The 22,257-nt window shown below is 38.9% G+C and overlaps 2 protein-coding genes, 1 non-coding gene and 1 pseudogene across 4 annotated transcripts; 2 read left to right on the top strand and 2 right to left on the bottom strand.

The window, feature by feature from the left end:
- Positions 1-22,136, top strand: part of LOC146369571 (NACHT, LRR and PYD domains-containing protein 12-like) — a 335,320-nt pseudogene extending 313,184 nt beyond the window's left edge.
- On the bottom strand, positions 1,518-12,856 carry mansc1 (MANSC domain containing 1). Of its 2 annotated transcripts, none has more exons than XM_084909196.1 (4): positions 12,305-12,856; positions 7,796-8,122; positions 6,777-6,917; positions 1,518-4,524 (listed from the first exon to the last, which is right to left on the bottom strand). In XM_084909196.1, exons 2-4 carry the CDS (start codon positions 8,046-8,048, stop codon positions 3,482-3,484), a joined length of 1,437 nt encoding a protein of 478 aa, XP_084765322.1. In that variant the 5' UTR covers positions 8,049-8,122; positions 12,305-12,856; the 3' UTR covers positions 1,518-3,481. The 2 variants fall into 2 exon arrangements, with proteins under 2 accessions (XP_084765322.1, XP_084765321.1); XM_084909195.1 differs by having other exon boundaries at positions 12,277-12,856.
- Positions 4,761-4,833, top strand: trnat-ugu (transfer RNA threonine (anticodon UGU)). Its single transcript has one exon. It is a non-coding gene; the product is annotated as a tRNA-Thr (tRNA).
- Positions 14,539-18,941, bottom strand: c4h11orf98 (chromosome 4 C11orf98 homolog). The gene is made up of 4 exons (XM_084909216.1): positions 18,841-18,941; positions 17,016-17,140; positions 16,842-16,939; positions 14,539-14,892 (listed from the first exon to the last, which is right to left on the bottom strand). The coding sequence occupies exons 1-4, from the start codon at positions 18,874-18,876 to the stop codon at positions 14,777-14,779; spliced, it is 375 nt and encodes a 124-aa protein (XP_084765342.1). The 5' UTR covers positions 18,877-18,941; the 3' UTR covers positions 14,539-14,776.
- Positions 22,137-22,257: the final 121 nt, after the last annotated feature.

A 22,257-nucleotide genomic window follows, 5' to 3' on the forward strand; every position in this document is an offset into this window, starting at 1 on the left:
TTACCTACATTTGATGCCAGGCTCATCTTTTAGCCATGATTCTTTTGAAGTCAAAATCATTCCTGAAACAGCGCAGATGATCACTTTCTGCCAAGCGGCGTTGAGAGCAGCTCTGAAGCACCTGTTGCATAATAAACAGCTTTACTACAAATGTTGAGGTTGTGGACTTCATCAGGGTCATCATAAAACACATTACAGGCAACATTTCAAAGGGTAAGTATGCTTCTGGTTAGATGTACATGATGTTTGTTATATTTATGATGGCCCCGATGAAGGCCACAAGCAGAAACACATTAGAGTATTAAAGTTTATTTTTATGCAGTCATGACCAAAGGTTTTGGCAGTGCCACATATTTAGTGTTTTATATACATTTTGCTGTTTCAGTTTTTATCTAGCTTTTTTTTGTACGTGTTTGTGATCTAGTGAAGAACAATGGTAAGAAATCCAGTTTCAAACACTTACAGGAGAGTCAGTATAATATATGATTTAAGTCCACTATAGTAAATATTACAGTGCTGAGCAAAGTTTGGGAAGCTTCCTGGCCAAGGATCCAAAATGTTTATTTGATGATCTCGAAGCCTCTTAGTTACCACTTTTATCTTGCGACACAAGACAAAAGACATCCTGCTGGAAGATCATCAGTCTGAGGATGTTTTTATGCTAGTTTTTGAGTCGAATAGTGATAATCTTGGAACTGTGATAAAGCAGGAGGATCACCATCTAGGGCCCAGAAACTGACAGACAGAAGGGTTGACACTGTAAACGTTAACTTTTTGCATACATATTAGCCCTGTGCCATATTTATGGCCAATAAAAGTCTTTGAAACTTGTGAAATGCTTATGATTGTTCTTCACTAAATGATAAAAAAAAAAAATTAACCTTCTTCAAAATAATTTTTGTGCAGCATACATAAATATATCTGGAAAAGTGAAAATATAAAAACTTGAAATTTTGAGGAATTGTCAAACAATTCTCAACTGTTGAACCTGCACCAAGAATTTGTCCAAAGATGGAGCTCAGCTGGACACGATAGAAAAGAAGCTTGATCAAGAACAGCATCGACCAAAAACTCAAGTTTATGAGAAATCTGCACTAACATAAGACTGAGACCTTTGGGAGTTTGTTTGCAAAAACGTATAATACAAGTTAGATAAATCTTAACGTTGACAGCAAGTTACTCTGAAAATACACATTATATGAAGGTAGAAGCATGCATGGCTCCATGACATATATTTAAGTTGTTGTAGATTTAAAAAACAGATGGGTCAGGTGGAAACTTTTCTCAGACTCAGGCTGATTATTTTTGTTGCTGTAATGAACCTGCTCCCAGTTTGGTTAATACAGAACAGTAATAAATGTGATGGTGTGATAAATGTGAAATTTTATTTAATTTGGAACAACTTTACAAGATTAATTTTGATTATTTGCTGGTGGATCACCCAGACGATAAAAAAATCACAGTGGTTCTATTTAAAATCAAACACACTCAGGCAAAAATAAATCTGCAGACTCAGAAACTTTTCAAAAATCAACAGTTTTTTAATCCTTACAAGAACAAAACATCAAAGTTCAAACTTATGCAAAAGCATCACTTCACAAAACAAGACCAAACTATTACCATCCATGTAATTATTAATTAGACAATCAAAGTAAAAATCAGAGCAGTATCAGTGAAAACGCCTTATTGGTGCAGCTTCAGTTTATCGGACTGCTGCTGCTGCCACTTGGTGGTGAAGTGACGCTATAGCAGTCTTGTTTCTGCACATCCAGTACAATACAAACGTCATTATAGGAAAATAGTGCGCAGCAAGTGTCCTCTTACTTATGAAAAAAAAAATCAGCAGATCATAATCATTAAAAAAAAACACAGGATACAATAGTGCATCGATTTTCAAAGGATTGCATCCATCGTTTGAATATTTATCCACATGTGAAATACAAAATACAAAAACACCACAGTGAGAGAGTGAGTCTGACATCTACACCGGTCAGGTGATTTAAGAAGCAATCACAGGCTCGTATGGCTGAAGCGTGTGGGAGGAAGAAGACATGCAGGTGTATACACAAAGGGCCCCGCGACCCCGCGGCGAATCAGAAGAAGGCCAGAATCTGAATCAGAGTCCGCTTGTATAGAGTTTCTTCTGTCCAGTCCACTTCAGAAGCTTCCTGAGTTTCTACGAGTAAAAATATTGCTGTTTGTTCTTTGTTCCATCGTCAGCTGAAGTTTTGGACCAATGAGCTTCCCAGCAGAACTCTGAGCTCATCATGTGATCTGAGAGGCCACAGAAGGGCAGTGTTACTGCCTAAAGTCTGAAGGCTGCTTCAAAGTTGCACTATCACTTGATAAGACTTAAAAAGATCGAGTAACAACTGAGGAATTTGTCTCATGAGAAGTCAAATAATCTAAAAAAATAAAAGCCCAAAAAAATATCTCAAAGTTTGATTTTTTTTTTCACAAAACAAAAACACCTCAAATAAATTCTAAGAATAGTTTTTAAATTAAGAGATATTTTGTCTTCATTGTGAGAACTTTTCAATATAAGTCTACCATTTTTTCTTTTGTTAACACCAATAACAGAAAAATTAAGGTATGAAGTCCATGATTGGTCTGTGATGAGTTTAAGGAGGCGGAGTCTGAAATGGAATGAGGTTGTCATCTTTGTACTTTACCTACAGACTGTATATAAAAGATGGACATGGTCACTTAAGGTGAATAAAGCTGAAATAATCAACAGTGAAGACTTTAAAAATCATGTGACTGGTGAGTTTGTTGAACGACTTCTTTGTTAGAAAATCTGGAATGGGCGGAGTTTGTTCACTATTGTTATAAACATAAAGTTCAGCTAGCTAAGCCAGCTTAGCTTAGCTTTTACAGGGTTTTTCTTTCTTCAAAATTGGTCTTATGACCAATTTTTTAAAATAACAAAAGCGGTGATCTCTTTCAAAACCCAAACATATGCAGGAAATTTTGTTTTCAGATGTTAATTGAAATGGCACTCATGAGTTTTTGATAGTGCTAGCTGAAACAGCATGGAGGCCATAATTTCTCTACTCAGAAAAAAAGTTACTAAAGTATGAACACACAGCACCCCTTGGTTTCTCTTTCAGCTTGCCTCCAGTTTTAAAATAGCAACATGGCAATGGTCACAAACCAACAGGTAATATCAGTATCTGTGTCTATCTTTTACATAACATTGGTGGTTTGGGTGTTAAAAACAACAGAAAAAAATGTTGCTAGCAAAGCAGTGCGCTATTTGTTAGAAGATCAAAAAGTGACAGCTGTTTTAAATGCAAAGAAACTAAATATTATGTGTACTCTCCGGCCAATCACAATCCAGTGTTCTCCACAGTATGACAAACCTTTCAGGAGGTGATGTAGGTGCTCCATTATTATGTAACTTTGTGCTATTAAACTAATTGAATAAATTCAATAAATCTCACTGCCCCTCTGGGCTTCCGTCCTTGAAACGTTTTCCTTGTCACACCTCGTAGTGCAGATCATTAAGTTCCAGTCTCGTGTAGTGGCGTCTGTCGAAGGACTCCATTGCTTTGCGGCCTCCAATGGCGAGGGCCATTGTGAGGATGGCAAGCACCAGCACCACAAATGCCACCATGCCGCTTTTCATTGCTCCATGTGCTGCTATCCCTTTGCCTCTGGTAGCACTTGAATTCTGGAGGATGTGGTCAGACTGAGCAGCACCTTTGGGGACAATTAAAAGAGTCGCCGCGGGCGTTGTCCTGGTGGTGGGCGCCTCAGTGGTGGTGGTGGTAGTTGTAGTTGTTGTTGTGGTAGTGGTGGGAGTGGTTGCTGAAGGAGGAGGAGAGGGGTTTGTGGTGGTAGTTGACGGAATAGTAGTGGCGGTGGTTGGAGGCGTGGTTGTGGTTGTTGTCGTAGTTGTCGTAGTTGAAAGTGTGGTGGTTGGAGGTGTTGTGGTGGTTGGAAGTGTTGTAGTCGTGGTCGTGGTGGTTTCAGTGTTTCGCTGAAGTTTTTCAGTAGTTCTGTATTTGGCCTCCTTGTTCATTGTTACAACAGGAAATGAGGTGGTTGGAGTGGTGGTGGGGGTGGTGTTTGGGGTTGTGGTGGGGGTGGAAGTATGAGTTGGCTGGGTGGTGGTGATGCTGATAGGATGAATTTTTCCTTTCCTGGAGGTTTTAGTTTGCTTTTTGGTGGTTTTGTTAGGCTTTTTCATGGCGGTGGTGGAAAGAGGTGATGCTTTTGCAGTGGTGGGTGATGAGGTCACTGCTGCCATTGTGGCAATTATGATGATGGGTGGAGGTGTGGGGGTGGGGGTGGAGGTGGAGGTGGAGGTAGGGGTTGAGGTTGTGGTTGATGGTAAGGTAGTGGTAGTCGGTTGTGTTGTGGTAGTGGTTGTTGTCATTGTGATAGTGGTTGGTGGCATTGTTGTTGTTATACTTTTTGGGGTTGTTGGTTGTGCAGTTGTTGGCATAGCTGGTGCCAGTGTGGTGGTGGTTGTGGTGGTGGTAGTGGTGGGAGGTCTCACAGTGGTTGGATGAAGTAAACCTGTGCAGGAAAGAAAACACAAAGACATAAACTTAAAGATTTGTATAGAATTGTTTGGTCAGCAGGGGGCAGCAAAAATTCACAATGATCCAAAATTCAACACAAACAAGAAAAAGTGAGTTTTAGAAGGCTGAAAAACAATTATACTGACATTTGATCCAATTTGGTAACAACCATCCATGAATGGTTTGGGTGGTATGTCACATATTACAGGTGTGTCTCAAGCTGACATATAGGGCTCCATAGCTCAGGGGTTAGAGCACTGGTCTTGTAAACCAGGGGTCGTGAGTTCAAATCTCACTGGGGCCTTAACTACATGCTTTCTGTGAAAGAAGCATACTGTCTGTTAACTCTCTGGGGGAAAAAACTCCATGACATAAAATATACCCCATCATTCAAAATGTTTGTTCAGGTGCTTGTTAATTATCTTTCATGAAACAGGAAATTTGACACGTTAATATTTAAAATTATTATTCATTTATATACAGGTGAAGGTATTCATGATAACCATGATATTTGAAAATAGGACATCAACAATGCACATATATGATAACGTATATTATTTGCTAATGTTATGGTTATGGACGTCTATGTAGTTGTATTTTGAGTTTAATTATTCATCCATTCCCTTCCACTTATCTAGTTCAGGGTTGCAGGGGGAGGGGCTGGAGCCTATCCCAGACATGCACAGGGCTAACACAGAGAGACAGTCAACCAGTCGTGATCACATTTGCAACTAAAGGCAATCCGGTCTTTAAGTCTGCCGTCATTAGCTATGTCTGGGCCCAAACTACGCTGCAGGTCCCTAAGGCAAACGATCACTGTGGCATTACTGAGAGTTGAAAAACTGTCTAAATTCTTTCATCTGTAATAAAATGATCAACATTGCTGCTCTACTAGGGGTAACAATTAAGTTTAACATCCAGGCATTCATGAAAATAGAATTTATGAAATTTAATGGAGTTAGAAGTTAGCAGTGATTTAGCATCTAAATAGAATATACCATGTTCTGACTGAGAGATTTCTGAAAACAAATTAAGACGTACAGCTCTGTTATCACCTTTACTATCACAGGAAAGTAAACAGCAGGGATGTTTTGTTGGGTTACTGAAGCTTGGCTAGCTGGTATATAATGATGTACTAGGTGATCGCTAGCGACACAGCTATGTTAGCATAATACAAACAGTGACGCTGGAGGACGAACACTAACTTTTTTCCATTCAATAAAAGGTAACGTGAGGGTTCCCGATGGTTAGGGATAAATGCAATTGCATGGCAGGATGCTGTAAATGGACCAAACTTCAGTCAGGAGAACAACTGAGATAATCCATCCACAATACTGCTGCATTGCCTGGGTTGTAGTTACATCGCAAGGTTTTAAAAACTGTGCTTTAAAATTAATAGCAGTAATAAAAACCAAGAGGCTGACAGTGATCACTGACTGCTTTTAGGGGCTTTTTGGGATTAGATAGAACAAGATAAAAGCATTAAAACTAGTGCTGTCAGCATTAATTTCGTTAAAATGACTCTAACGCCATAACCGCATTAACGCAGCAAATCTCTGTTAGCGAGTTAACGCAGATCGCCCCGTGTGTGGGGCTGCACGGCGACAACGCATTAACACGTTTAGCTCGTTAACGTGTTAATGCCATGCAACTCGCTAACAGAGATTTGCTGCGTTAATGCGGTTATGGTGTTAACGTCATTTTAACGAGATTAACGCTGACAGCACTAATTAAAACGTTAAAACACAACAGCCTTATTAAACGCAGAGTAGTTTGGGCCCGGAAGCAGGATTCATCACAACATCACTTAAAGACCGGATTTAGAATCACTGATTAACCTAACCCCACTAATTGCATGTCTTTGGACTGTGGGAGGAAGCCAGAGTACCTGGAGAAAACCCATACAAACTCCACACAGAAAGCACAGCCAAAAATGTGTGTGGGGAGGGTAATTGATGAACGTGACTGATCTTCCACAGGTATCAAGATAATATCATTATCATTAATTTTGCTTTTGTTTTTTTTTTTTAATAATAATGAAGTGAAGATCCTACGGTGAAAAATGAAAACTATTTTCTAAACTAATCAATAATACTTCTAGTTTTGGCTTAAATTTACTTATTAAAAATCTTCAAGAATCCGAAGCTGAATGTATGCAAAGCTGGGTCACTCATGTCTTTGTTCATCATGCATTTAATCATCATTATTGAAGTCATTTTCTGTGTTTACAATGAGTATCTGACGTACCTTTGTAGATGTCATAGGTGTTGATGCCCTCCTGAGCCTTCGTTAAAGGACAGTCCTGCTCCATCTGACAGTGGAACAGGAAGCAGTTCTCATCACCAGCGTGTTTGTTCCCGTTGAAAACCACCATGTTGCATTTAGCACCTTCAGAAACACAAAGTTAGTTTTTTCCTTTCACTTTTTTGAGTCACAGTTTTTGGCTTATAGTGGTCTGCTGTGACCTTTGAGACTGATGAGCCTACCATAGAGAAACTGTGATATATCCCACGGTAGCGATGGTTACAGAAAAAAAAAAACACTGACCAAAAACCAGATATAGTCTTTAGATGGTTACATGTGGCCGTCAAAGCCAGTAACCTGGGTTATACTTTCTCTGACTGAATTAGGTATACATGATGAAACAAGAAGAGCAGCTCCCCTTTAATGAAGCTTTGATTTTTCTTCTGTCTGGTTTTGAAGGTAAATATTTAAATTTACAATCTGCACAATTTACCTAAAACTTTCACCACCAGGGGCAGCGTGACCTCAGTTCTCAGGCTTTCCTCAGCACTATACAAAGGTATCTTGGAGATATAGTCATTGCTGTTGTTTCTATAGATCCTGGTGATGATTTTGCAGGGGTGTAAATGGATGGAATGAGCATAGGGTGGCACCAGCCCACCATTTATAATTGGTCCCCACAGATGCCGCTGGCTTGGAGTAGTGTCAAAATTGGAATGTAACCTTTTGTAAATTTCCTTAAGTAATGCTTTTTAAAACTGTACTTCTTACTGAAGTACAGTATTTCTCTTTTATGCTGCTTCCACTTCTACCAGACTTTAGATGCCAGTATATTACTTTATACTCCATACCATTTATTTTAAAGCTTTAACTGGATTAGTATTATCCAATAATATTATGGATAGACTAATGAGTGCTTTTACTTTAGCTACATGCTTCATGGTTCAGACAGAGTTTTTTTTAAACATATCTTTAAAAAAACATAACCTTTGACCCCCATGTTCCCCATTCACTCTGCTCACCTGGTTTGACTTCCTCTGAGCAGCAGGCGAGGACGCAATCCCGCTCAGAGTGGACCACCCGGGCATCCATGGCTGTTGTCGGTCTGTTTAGCGCCAGCCTGATGTCGACTATGGCGCTCTGGTGCTGCCTGGAGAAACACGTCTCCGGTTCCAGTGCTGACACGGGAAGTGATATCATCACTATGAGTGTGAAAGCAGCGTAAACGAACAGCATGAGCGTCCCCGAGGGTCGTTCAGAGGTGGGAGGAGTCATGGCTGCCGTGGGCGTACTCAGATCAGAAAGGCTTCGGTGTGCAGAGCAGGACAGCAGAAATCCACAGAGATGAACTGCAGAGCACAAACACACTGTTATTAAAGTTTAATCAATGATATCATCGCTTTAAGTGTTTCACAGCAAACACTCAGAACAACAGAGGCAAGATGACACTGAACGAGAAAAAAGGGCAGGAAACGTCAGGTGGATTTTTTTGGAACCATTGTTTTAAGTCAAACCTTTTAGTACATCTTATTAAGTCTTTCTTGGACTTTGTCTGAGACTTCAAACCCTTGTCAGGATGTCTCAGAGTCCCAGATCTGTCTTGGACCACAAAGAGAGCAAAATTAGATCTGTGGAGAGAAAATAGAAACCTAAAAATGGAAGCTGTTCCTGAAGGAGGTGGCGGGGCAGCTTCTTTTTTTAGATTACTACTGAACGAGGTCAGAAAGATGTTTGAATCAGAGAGAAAAATGTGGTGGAAGACGCATTCAGACCGCTAATCTAAAGATATTCCAGCGCTGCATCAAAATTAAGGAAAAGGAAAAGAGGCCACGCCTCTAATAATGGAAACTTTAAACCTACAGAGACCACAGCAGGCTGTACATTTAATATGAGAGTCTTTGGGGATTGACGCACTGTTGGGGCCTGAGCTAAACATTAGAGGAATCATGCTTTCAGTGTTTCATTTTTCCACTCCAGTGGTTGACGCTTACAGACAGAAGTGCAAAAATCTTTTACATAAATTGTTGTGACTGAAAATCTGACGTAGATCCTTAAAGAGGGCCCATTCTGCTTCACCTGACATCCTGCATATATATTTCCTGTTCCAGCAATGGCACATGTTCATGAGGCTATATCAAGTCACCACATGGTTGTAGCTCAGGTTCATTCAGCTGTGTATTTCAAAGGTGGATGCTTACAGAACAGGTCAAATATAAAATGCACCTGTCGCACCACATCACATTCTTTAAGGGTATAACCGATCCATCTCCACTGAGTGGTTTTAAAGTGCATCCTGCATCCAATACTGTATGTCACATTCATCTACAGTTAATGTTTAACCAGACCAGTGTGAGCGATGGTTTAGCTCACTGGGTAGAGCAGGTGATCCATGTCCTGTGGGGCTAATGCAAAGACCTGGGTTTAAATGTGCCCCAAGGCTTTTTGCTGCATGTCTTGTAGTTGTCGTAGCTTTCCTGTCTTTTCGCCATTGTTTTACTGCAATAAAAGCTACCTACCCCCCCCCGCCAAGAAAAAGAAAAGATATAAAGATATGTCCATACAGCAGTCCTATATGTTGGACTCCATCCAGAGTAAACATCTAGTTAGACACCATTTTTCCAAGATAGAGTCGAGTACCCTTTAAGTCATGCCTGTAATTTAACTAGTTGATTTGTTTTATGGTTAAATACAGCTGGGTGTCAGCTGCATAGCACTAAAAATGTTAGCAGCACTTTTTAAAATAATATTGCACAAGAGAATCAAAGGATCTACGAATCGATGAAGTCATCAAAACTTAGAGAGCCCCTGATTAGATTGATGAGGACATCAGAAGCCCCTTAAAGGGGGATTTCACCATATTTAAGTTTTTCTATACTGCTAAGATGGTAGAGAAGAGGACTGTGATTACATATTACTCCTTACAGCTCTTATTAGCTCAGGTGTTATCTGTGGTGAGGTAAACATTAACCTCACGTTACAAAGTGTTCTACATCCTGATTATCGCGTTTACTCACGGAGGGTGTAATCAAAAGATTCTGAGAACACGTCCATTACCACTTACACTGTGCACTCCAACCTCAACCTCTGTTTCAAACTGCCTTGATGTTCATGTGAAAGATCATCACAGGTGAGGAGGTTTAGAATTAGACTCTATACAGTATGATACTGTGTGCACTTTTCCTGTAGCATCCTGAGGCGTCTCGTGGAGAATCCTGGAAGTAAACCAGGTGCACATTTTCGCATTGAGTCTCCAACTGACTTTTGTCATATGCAGGCGGGCTTTTATTTCTAAAACACATCAAATCCACTTTGTAGTTCCTGTTTGTCACTTCCTGCCCACTTCTGCTCCGTGCAGCCTGATGCAGAGCCTATTAAAAAGTACACCTGGTGTGACTTTAGGCTGCTGCTGGGATGCTTCTCTGTGGTGTGTCTGCTAAGCACATTAAAAACGCAGTGTTTTTGGCTACATATGCAAAATTTACACTCATCTTTTTTACCACATTTGCTTTACTGTGATCTCATCCACATCCTCAAAAATTTAAATATAGTTGAAAGATCATTGTTTGGATTTGGTGGAATAAATCCAGCTCCTATTGCACAAGTACAGAAGATGAAGAGGACCTTGTTTCCATGTACAGCCTACTTAACATGTTAGTTTGTCTAAAGAGTTTTGAGTATTTAATAATTAAGAGCAGAAACTCACCGTGTGAACAGTCCTCCTTTAGATGCTCAGCAGCTCTGTGGGTCCACAGTCCACAGAGCAGGACTTTAGCCTGTTTTTCTGCTACGGCTGCTCTCCTATCAGCTTTACAGCTGCTGTTATCTGAGCCACTATCAGACAGATTAGTGCTCCTTATTCACGACAACATGATGACCCTGTTTTTATGTCAGCATCGTCCTCTACTCAACAGGAACCCTCAACATGAACTTTTACTCACAGCAGTTTAACCCTCATTCTCCATCTTCCCTGTGCTAATGTGTTATACTAGCTTAACCATGAGTCTGTAAGTAGCCACCAGGCAGCACATCATTATATGTCAACTAACTCGACTTCACTAACTCCAAATATGACTTCATCTTTTTAGAAATCCACATCAGAACGTGGTATATAATCTCGCTAGTCCTCGTTTTAATGGGTGCTTGGATGAACCTTTCCTGTAACATCTGGGAGGACTGTCATGGTGATCATTTTATTAGGTTTTTTTTTTTTTAGAAAGAGAAATTCTAACAAACCAGAGTTAGAGGTGAGTTTAATCTTTATTTTATTTGTTTTTTTATTTAGTCTTTAATTTCGTAAAATCTGCAACAAAGTTAATTAAAAACATAAGAATGTCATGGGGTGTATTCTTCCATGTCATATACAGCCTCCTCACATACTATCATGTCCACATAAAAGCCTAAAGAAATCAACAACAATTTCACAACCTGTCGAGTTATCTTACCACTAAATCAGGAAAATAACTCACTATGTTTATAGTGTACAATAAGGCTGTAATAAGCCTCATCAACTAAAACTAGCACAGAGCTTAACAAAATGCATCATTGATGTAAAAGCAGAATAGTGATGTAATAACCTCACAGAGCCGGTTTCATGACTCTGACAACATGATAACTCAGGGGCTGTTCGGGCATGTTCATTAAAAAAAGTAAAAGGAGAAGAAGTAGTTTTAATTTTTAACTAATGTCTTCTTAGTCTTAGTTCACTGTAATAAACTTTAGTCTGACATTAAACTTCAACAGAGTTTAAATAAGTGAGTTCAGGGCTAAGTGTAAATTACCTGCATGGCTAAAAGTTGCTACCTGAAAAATGAATAAATAAAAAAGTCCAATTTTAGAGATCTAAAACCTGAACCTTATTAACAGTATAAAAAGCCAAGACTGTGACTTCTGTGATACTTTTCTGATTTCAGACTATAGTTTCAAGTTTAACTAAATAAAACTCAAAGATCTTTTTGTAAATTTTGCCTGTTATTAGAATCAGACTTGCCAATCACAAGTCATTAGCCCATGAGCCAAAAACTGCTACAGTGAAAAAGCTCAAGCTCCAGCAGCTATTCCATCTTTTATATAAAATCTATGATTGAGGCACTGACTCCATCCATACATCACATCAACAGCAGAACACAGGATGACGTCACACAGATATCCCAGCTGTTATGAAGAGAGGAAATAAACGTCAATTTATAACATGGGAGTCTATGGGGACTGACTCTGTGGAGCCCCTGCTGGACGTCAGAAGAACTGCAGCTGTTGTTCTCTCAGCTCCTTTTGGATAATAAGAACTTGAGAGCACCTGCCCGGGCTGAGCCTGAGCTCAAGGCCAAAAATCTGTAATAAAGTGTGTAATAAATGAAATGCGCTGCACACATGACCGCATCTATAAGCTGGAGTCTTAGCACGAAGCTAATGTGTTGCTGCACACAGCACCTGCCCTGTACTGGTTTTACTGGTGCGGTAATGGAGCCTAATTGGGACACGAAGCGGCCGAAATGCGTTTTGTTACCTGAGCGGTCAGCGGGGACACAGATTACCTCGGCGCCGCCTCCATCGTCCCTCCGGCGGTCAGTGCGATGTGATGTGATGAGTCGGTGTTTGTTCAAACCAGCTTAGTTCCAGTAAGAAGCCTCAGCCGTCCCGACAGGACATGATGCTCAAACAAAAAAAAGGCAGAGGACGCGTTTCTGTTGTCTTAATAACGAACCCGGCTGTTCTCCGCCTGCAGAGGATGGAGGACGTTACATGATGGCTGGTGCGGAGGATCTGCTGCTTGTCTCCTGAGTCTGACCCATTTTAGTCTTTGTCCTCTGGTAGGGGGAGGGAAGGAGCCTGCATCCCCAATCTGAGGCTCACTGCCGTCTGATGTTCCTCCAAAAAGCCCGAAAAATATCAGAGAAACAGCCGGAGAAACCGGACACAAAGAGCTTCAGATGTTTCAATAAAGACACAGTTTATATAAGAGCTCCATACGGAGCCTCATCAATAATTAAATCTGATCATGAACAAAACATCTGAGAGAAAGGATGCCAGCGTGAAGCGGATCAATAGTTTATAAAGCCTCCAACACCTATGGAAGACCATTAACGCCTCTAAAACATTACAAAAACAACATAGGTCTAAATTCGACTGAATTTATGGAAGCCCATAAAGACATTAGAGCTTAAATAATAAATAAAACAACTGCAGTAAGTCAAAATCTGGACAACAAATTTTGAAACATACGGAAGCCCAATATACCCCCCTGAAAAAAATACAAATAATGGGATGTATAAATAGTAAATAAAAATAGATAATGTAAGCTTATTTGAAGCCTTCAAATAAAATGAAAAAGTAAAACAAAACTGAACCTAATATCAAAAGTATGGAAGTCATTAAAGATCAAGAATATAAAAATTAGATAAAAGAAAAAAAATACCTGGTTGTGGAGGGCTAGTGCCAGTTACAGCTGTTATGGGGTGGGGTACACAATGGATGGATGAATGGACTTAAATGGAAGCGCAATACAACCCTATAAGTAAAAAGTAAAAACAAATAATGAGAACTCTCTGGAGCTTTCTGAAAACATTTTATTATCCATCTATCTTTCTTAAGAATATGGGGACCTATTAATATTTAAAACAATATTATTTAAGTTTGGAAACCCATTAAAGCCCTTTGATAATAATTGAATCGCAATGATGAACACAAACATCTAGAATTAACTGGACTAAATGTTTGGACTTACTAAAAGGTCAAAAAGACAAAACGTTTATAAACAACTCTCCAATAAATAAATAAAGTATATCAGAACTTTGGAAGCTCATTAATTCTGAAAACATTTAATTGTATATATTTTTATACACAGTTCACAGAACTCATGAGAGAAAATATTTCTTAAAATAAACCCGAATTAACCACCTAGAAAAACTTATTAAAACATGACTTGACATATGGAAGCTCATCAAAGTATGTCAGAAAACACAAATAGTGACATACGTAAAAAAAAAACAAAGCACAATACCTTTAAGCATGGAAACCTACGATGTTATTTCCCAATAAAAAACAGAAGTCAGCAAAAATTAAACAAGGATTTATCAGGTCCTTATTTGAATAACGTGTCAGAAATGAACATAGTTTGTGTTAAACTGTAACAAAATTTTCTTTCAACATAAACTGCTGAAGAGCCAAAATTAGTTTTAATGTGCAGTTTACATTTGAACCTGGATGTTCCCATCAAGCACAAATATTTATGAACCAACAACTAAGAAAGGTTAAAAAAAAATCTGAATTATTATATAATCTAAATAATGAATAGAAACTTCTGATGTATAAAATTTTAATGAACTAGGTGGAACAGAAGGTTAAAGGTCAAAGCTCATGACCCATTTAATTAAACAAGCTTACAAGATGAATGCTGTAACAACCACGGGTCCAAATGTTGCCCTCAAACTCTGCAGGTGCTGCGACGCTAACAGAGATATAAAATAAAAACCCAATCATATATGGAAACCCATTTCTGCCAAATAACAAAATGAAACAGTGTAAAATGCCTTTGGTTAGTCAAAAATTACAAAAATATCTTCAGACAGTAAATTTAAAACAATTTCATATTTTGCCAGTGAAGTTACATTTTTAATTCTCACAAAACTTTTACACCATAGAAAGACATTTGGTCTTTTCACTAACATACTAATGTAACTTAGAATAACCTCAAATTTTTTGTTTAAATGATTGATTAAAACTGTTTTGGTTAAGAATCTGCAAAAGATGAAATAAAAATAAAACAGCGTGAGCCTCAAACGAATTCAGATTTATTTACAACTAAAATAAAAGCAGCTCAATTAATATTTGAGGGGAAACATCTTTTTTTTCTGCATTTTTGGCAGAAAGGGGCATCCATGTCAACTGTTGTAGTTTTTTCTTCTGCAGAAACAAACTACAGGACGGACGTCCTGATTGTCCATTAGTCTCAAAGTTGAGGCGCCGGCATGGACGTCTGAGCAGGGACTCATAGTGCAGAAATATCTTCATTCAACATCCACCATCTCTACATCGTCCTGGCATCCGGACGCCTTCTTGTTCTTCTTCTTGGTCTGAGCTGATGAGGTGTTGTGCTTCTTCTGTGGTGCTGCTGTTGATTCCACTACAGAGAGACGAATGATGAGCAATTTTATTTTAGTGTCATAAAAAAGTATCAATAAAACACCAGAAGCTGAAAAACAACACAAAATGCAGCTGATGATCAGTCAACTTTGATGCAGAACATGTGGAATCTAACTGGCTGATGGACAAACACATCATTTCCTGTGTCCACTATGTGGTGTTAAAAAATAAAAAAAAACCTTCACTCTCTAATCATCTGTGTCAGTATGTAATGTGTAGAACACACAGTGATAATCAGTGTTGGGGAGTAACATAATACATGTACCGGCATTATGTACTTAAAATACAAAATATGAGTAACTGTATTCCGTTACAGTTACCATTTAAAAAGGTGGTATTTAGAATACAGTTACTTTGTTGAAATAAATGGATTCCACAGCAGTACAGTCCTATTTCACCTGTTAGGCTATGCCCTCTCTATTTTTGGTAATTCCATGCCGGTGGAGACCCAAACAAAAGACGCATTAAGAGGCTCTAATGCCTGGGTCTCACGGCCCATGTCACCTCTACTTGCCGCCCACATAATGACGTGAAGAAATATTTTTGTAATTATTATTCAAAACATTATTTAATATGAAGGTGATAGCCAGAGTGTTAAAGGCATAGCCCTAAAGAATGTAGCCTCATGGGCAGTGTAGTGCTGCAGGGAGAATGGACTGCCAAACCCATTATGTGTCTGTGAGCGCGAGGGAGGGAGAAAAAGGAGAATCGAAAGTACGAGTTGTCACCAAGCAGAAACAGGAGCTGGAAGCATGTAAATATAATAATAACCACAGCAGCCAAAAACAGTGCCTGACGAGCCCAGTTGTAAGTAAGCTATTAAGACTCGACTGTACACTGTGTTCGTGCTTTCCTCTGAAACAATAAGTTCTGTTGGAGCAGCCTTTCAACGCCTCTCTCTGTCTCTCACTAGCAAAGTTGACCCAGACAACAAAGTAAAGCTAGTTTTTGGCTACGAGCCCGACATGAACCCGACGTATTAGCCAGAGGTCCCTTTACGACACGTTCAAGGAAGGCTCCCTTTCAGAACCGCAAATATGTTTTACATACGCGCGGAATAGTTTTCTATACAAGATCGCTGCAAAAAGTGCAGCCTTACCTAATGTCCACCCTACTGTTACTCATTTTATATTAGGATTTAAAAATGTAGTTGGTATTGGTATGGTGAGTAACCTTCAGTACTAGTAATAAATCACACAGCAATAGTACATTAATGTAGTTATAAAAAGCATGATAATATATTAAATAATCCAAAGTATTCAGAATACGTTACTCTCATTGAGTAACGTAACGGAATACATTACAAAATACATTTTGGGGCATGTATTCTGTAATCTGTAGTGGAATACATTTTAAAAGTAACCTTCCTAACACTGGTGATAATGTCATATCAATCAGCTAAAACTGATGTCTTGCTGTCATTAGGTGGCGCTATGACTAGCGTTCAATGTTGCCACGTGGATGTCTTTAAGCCTTTGAGGCAGAGTGGACAATATGCATTTGAGTTTCAATGAAAAGTCAAAACTTTCATAATTTTGCATTGCCACAGTCTGCAGTTTTCCAAGAAGAGTTAAATTACGAAGACTGGAAATAATAAAAACAATGCATCCCAAATGCTTTACCTATTTGTTAAGGTTATCTTATGACTGCATGAGAGTTTTGTTCTTGGGATGTTACATTTTTCCAATTTTTCCATAAACACCCAGAGCGTATGTAAATTTTCATCCATGCCCAAATTCAAAATAAGATTAATTAATGTAAAGTAATAAACGGAGCAATCCCAACTGGTCCTTCATATGTTTAGGTCTAAAGCTTAGTGGACCACACAGGTCTGGAAACCAGAGCGGCACACTAACACCGACTGAAGTACCTGAGAGATGCTGAAAACACTTAAGGAGAGAGTCAGTGAGAAGGTTTGGCACTCTTTACCTTCCACAGAGGCCTTCTCCTTCTGCTGGTGTTGCAGCTGTTTAATCAGCTTCCTCTTCTTCTTCCCTGACAGCGTGATGTTGGCTCTCGGACTCGTCCTGATGGGACAGAAAATGTCACAACGCGCTGCGGCCATGAGAAGGTGGAGGAAGGAGGGGGTCAGCTGACACTCACCTTCTCTTCTTCAGGTGATGGATGGTGATGAGACCTTCATCCACCACAGCTCCCACGATCTGATGCCGCTTCCTCTTCTCACGGCTCAGAACTCGCCGGCGCTTGAAAAGCTTCTTCCCCAACTCCTGCAAGAGAACCACGACACGTTCAAGGAAGGCAGAAACACTCGAGTGTTTAGAGCTCCTCATCAGATATGAAGGAACAAACAACAACAGCTGAAACATATCCAGGCTTTCCTTGAATTAGCTGACTCAAACAACTTAAACTCAGAGACAATGCAGATCTGAAACAGACAGTTAGAATCTAAATCAGGGGTAGATGAGAACTGGGCGAAAAATGCTCTGTGGGATATTTTGTTCTGAAAGTTGGAGTTGACATTCTGAGGACATAGTAATAAGTGTTTCTTTTCACTGAGCTCCATCTACTTCAGTCACACTTTATCACACAAGAAAAGCTACAGAGAAACGACCCAACAGGTTGTGTTTATGAAACATCTGCAGCAGAGAGTGATGTACATAACCCAATGTAATCAAGACACAGCCACAGTTTGTTATTGATGCATGTAATGTAATCACACTTGAAGCAGGTGGTAAATAAATCAGTATGTGTCTTGCAGCCGATTTAAACTGAAACCACAAAGTTAGGTTTAAAGTGTTAGCAGCTACACTGGAAACCAACAGAGTTTTAAAAAGTTTCCATTTTCCTGTAAATGGGGACCACTGATCTTGATCATAGACACTGGACATGGTTGCCACAGTAGAGTGAGTCTTCCAGAAGTGATTTGTGGTTGTATCACATTTAATATGGCAGACAACTCTCAAGTAATATGCATATGAAGCCGTAAACAGATGATCAGTTCTTTTTCTTCAGTGAGAGAACTGCAAACTGCAGATGAAGTATTCAAACTACGAACACAATAACAACAGCACATATAGTTTTTTTGGTTTTTTTCCTGGCATTCATCCATCCATTGTCTTTCACTTATCTAATTCCAGGTCGTGGGGTTGGAGCCAATCACAGCTACCATAGGGTGAGAGGTGAGGTACACCTGGAATAGTCGCCAGCCTGTAGCAGGGCTCACTTTTCTGGCAGTTTAGCTTAAATAATCTTAACATGTTGTTGTTGTTTGTTTGTTTTTACTGCACTTTTTACTGTTTTCACAGACTGATTGTAACACCAGCGTCAGTTTATAAAGAGATAAAAGTACCATTGACCAGAACTGAGTTTAGCTCCACAACAGACACGGTTTCCCACGTGACCCGCTTGGAAAACGTAACTGTCCATTGATGGCTTAAAAGGATTTCTCCACCAGGCTGTGGAAGAGAGACCTGAACATACTAACGATTACTTCAAAGTTGAAAACCCGCAGCTGTGCATCTGCCATGTTAGAAATTAACAGCCATAAAAATAATAATTTAAGCCATTAGAGCACCTTTGCTGCTTCTGGTTACTGTATAATCTATTCTTCTTAGAGCTGTAGCTGTTGTTTGTCTCGTGACGTTTCGATCGATGCAGTTTACTTGCCGTCCACAGGGTGTCCCAGTTTCCTGAAGTTACAATGCGCTCCACTAACAAAGGGAGTGCACCAACACATTTAAAACAATTCCTCAAAATGTTTTAAGGCTATATTCGACTTCCCGTAACTGACAATACTGGAGAGGAAACTGTCTCAAAGGACTGATTCATTACTATAACTGTAGGAGGGTGTGAACAAAACTTTAACATCTGATGACCTGACGAACACTCCTTTGTCTGACTCGTTATTGTTTCCTGAATGTGCCCTCGGCTCCAACCGACTAACAGAAGGAAAAACAGGATTTCTTACAGTTTTCGGTTTGTTTATTCCTCCCGGAGGTGCCATGCTGACCAGCTCACATGGAACACAGACTTCTTCTTCTGCGCTCTAAATCCTGGCTGTCCTCAGGCCACACGGCTCCTCACTGCCCCCAGCAGTCGTGACGAAACATTACAACGAAGCCCGGAGTTCAACGGCAAAACACCGTCACGTAAAAACAAGAAATTACAACTTTTATCTCAGACATAGTTTACACACAACGATAAAAATATGAACGTATAAATTATTCTTCTTGTTAGTATTAATAGCATTACTGTGCATAACTCATTGTTTCAGAATTATTCTTAAACTACATTTTTATAGCATTTAAAATATATTCACAATTTTTAATTGGACAGGTCAAGTGCAGTTTATTTATTTATTTAGTGCTAATTAATTTTGCAACATTTTACTAAGCAACAACGAAGTAAACAAAGGACTACAAAAAGTTTAACAAACAGTTACAGACAAATGAATAAATGAATGAAACAAATAAAAAGTTTTTTTTTTTTCTTAAATAAAAGTTTCACACAGCCAGTTTTTAACATTTAGTAGCTCAACGCTCACATCTGGCAGCTACATCGCCATAATACAACCCCACACATACACATGGATCATAATTAAAAATATATAAACTTCTTATATGTTGCCATTAAAATGTAGATCAATAACCACAAACATTCACATATTTTAGAGCAATTTTGTTGACTTTTACAAAAAAGTTTTTAAAAAAATGAAAAATCTTTTTTAATTGTTAATTAAAAAAACATTCATTTAAAATTTAAGAATTCATAAGAAAAATATTTACTAAAGGCTGTTCTTATGACTAGTTTTCATTACTTTTAAGTAAAAAATTGTGTTGGCTCAGTTCTCCATTATTCCACTGTGTGGCGCTCAAATTCAAAACAACACAGTGATGAGCACAGACTTTACACCAGTTCAAATTGAGGCATACATAACTGCAAGTGTCTTAGTGTCATACACAGAAATAATCTGCAGAGTTGTTGTGGTTCAGAATATGCAAATGAAAAAGAAGCAGCTGTGAGATGCTCACCTCAGCAGGTGATCCACCTGCATGTTTGATTTAACAGATTTTTATGCTGTGATTTTTGTGACTATGCTTTTATGATGTTGTCCCCACAAAAAGGGATTTGTGTCTCCCCTCAGAAAACAGTCGTGTTAATGAAAATGCATGAATCCCTACACTCTGAAGCTGCTAGAAGATGTGAAGAAATGAAAAGATGAACTCAAATGCAAGTAAACGAGGTTTGCGGTTGGTATGGCGGTTGCCTTTGATGATGCAAAACATTTTGTCGACATTGTTGTGTTTGCTGGGCAGAAAACTTACAAAATTACAGTACAGCACTTCAGAGTCACACTGCTAGCGATCAAAGATTTATGTAAATTTGACAAGCTGAACACATTCTGTACTGTACAGGAGACACGGCACGAGATGGACGCAGACGCAGAACACAATGCGCTGTAAGAAAAAAAAAAGCATGCAAAATTGCACACAAAAAAAAATCCGGTAAACAGCGAAGGTGAACCGCATTATAGCGAGGGACCACTGTGTGTGTGTGTGTGTGTGCGTGTGTGTGTGTGTGGGCACGGTGGTTAGCACTGTTGCCGCACAGCAAGAAGGTCCTTAGTTCAGTTCCACCATCAGGCCGGTGTCTTTCTGTGTGAAGTATGCATGGGTACTCTGGCTTCCTCCCACCGTCCAAAGACATGCAGTTTGTGGGGATATATATATATACACACACACGCGCACACAAATATTTGTTTTGAATATTGAATAAGGAATATATATGAATAAGGAATAAATATTTTTTGTCTATTTAATCCACTGTTTGATCATTAATACTGATCTTTCTGAATAGACACAAAGACACACATATAGATGAAACACACAGAAATAGAAGTATTTGCTCATTGGTTAGGACATAGTAAAGTGAGCTACATGTTTAAAACCTGAACACATCTGATAGGATCATCATTGTTTTTATCTCTTTCCCCCCACGATTCAGACTGGTTGACTGCAGTTTATCAGAGATCAGTTGTGCTGCTCTGGTGTCTGCTCTGAAGTCCAATCCTTACCATCTGAAGCTTCTGGACTTGAGTGAAAACAGTCTGCAGAATTCAGGAATTAAACAGATGTGTGTTTTTTTTGGAGAGTCCACACTGTAGACTGGAGACTCTTAAGTCAGTTTACTTCCTTGATTTCACAATTTTAACTCATACAATTTATGAATATACACAACATCCATCAATAAATCTTTACATTTTCTTTTGATAATAATTTAATGTTTTTATTTGTTGTCACAGAATACATTTGAAAATGTAAGCCAAAAATATTCCTTTGGTTTCTGGAAATTTCATTGTAGCTTTACAATGTAAAGGTTGTACATGTACAATGTTTATATGTGATAATTGATAGAAACATGTTGTCTGAAGTAGTGTTAAAATCATTTATAATGTATTGATTCTAAAGTGCAAGACTCGATTTGGGATCAGCAGCATGGTAGTATGTGCTTGTGTTTCAAGTGTGTAGAAAACTGAGATGATGGTGGTCCACAGTAACAGAAGGATAAAATTGACTTTTTCCTTTTTTGAGGAAAGCTCAGTGACTGGGACGTTGTAATGTTGTGCTCCAGATTTAAAATCTAAACACATCCAATTGGGTTATGAAAGATTGTATCTACATGTTCTATATATAATATCAAAGACCTCTAGCCATCTTGAATTGTGATTTGGTGCTATATACATACAATTGAATTGATTGAATGTTTTATTCTTGATTTAGACTGAAGGTCTGCAGGTTGACAGAGATCAGCTGTGCTGCTCTGGTCTCTGCCCTGAAATCAAACCCTCCCATCTGAAACATCTGGACCTGAGTAGAAGCAAACTGCAAGATGTAGGAGTGAGACAGCTGTGTAATTTTCTGGAGAGTCCACACTGTAGACTGGAGACTCTGAAGTCAGTTCACTTACTGTGCATTGCTACCAAATATCTAAAATAATAATAAATAAATAAATATTTTTGCAATGAGAAGGTTGATAAAGTCAAAAACTGTGATTTTTTTTAAATCTATATTTTCTTCTTTATTCAGTCTGGATTACTGCAGTTTGTCAGAGATCAGCTGTGCTGCTCTGGCATCTGCTCTGACCTCCAACCCTTCCCATCTGAAACATCTGTACTTGCGGGGAAACAACCTACAGGATTCAGATGTGAATCAGCTGTCTTATCTTGTGAAGAGTCCACACTGCATTCTGGAACATCTGAGGTAATTACTGAGTTGGGGTCAGTCCATGCTGCTTTCAGTTGTACTGTTATGATCACATGAAGGCAAAGATCTGAGAAGGCTGTTGTGGAAATAAAAGAAATTATTTTACTGCTACAATATATTCT

The sequence above is a fragment of the Perissodus microlepis genome, chromosome 17, assembly GCF_051167445.1.
Source record: "Perissodus microlepis isolate ML-2025 ecotype Zambia chromosome 17, ASM5116744v1, whole genome shotgun sequence".
Classification (NCBI taxonomy): Eukaryota; Metazoa; Chordata; class Actinopteri; order Cichliformes; family Cichlidae; genus Perissodus; species Perissodus microlepis.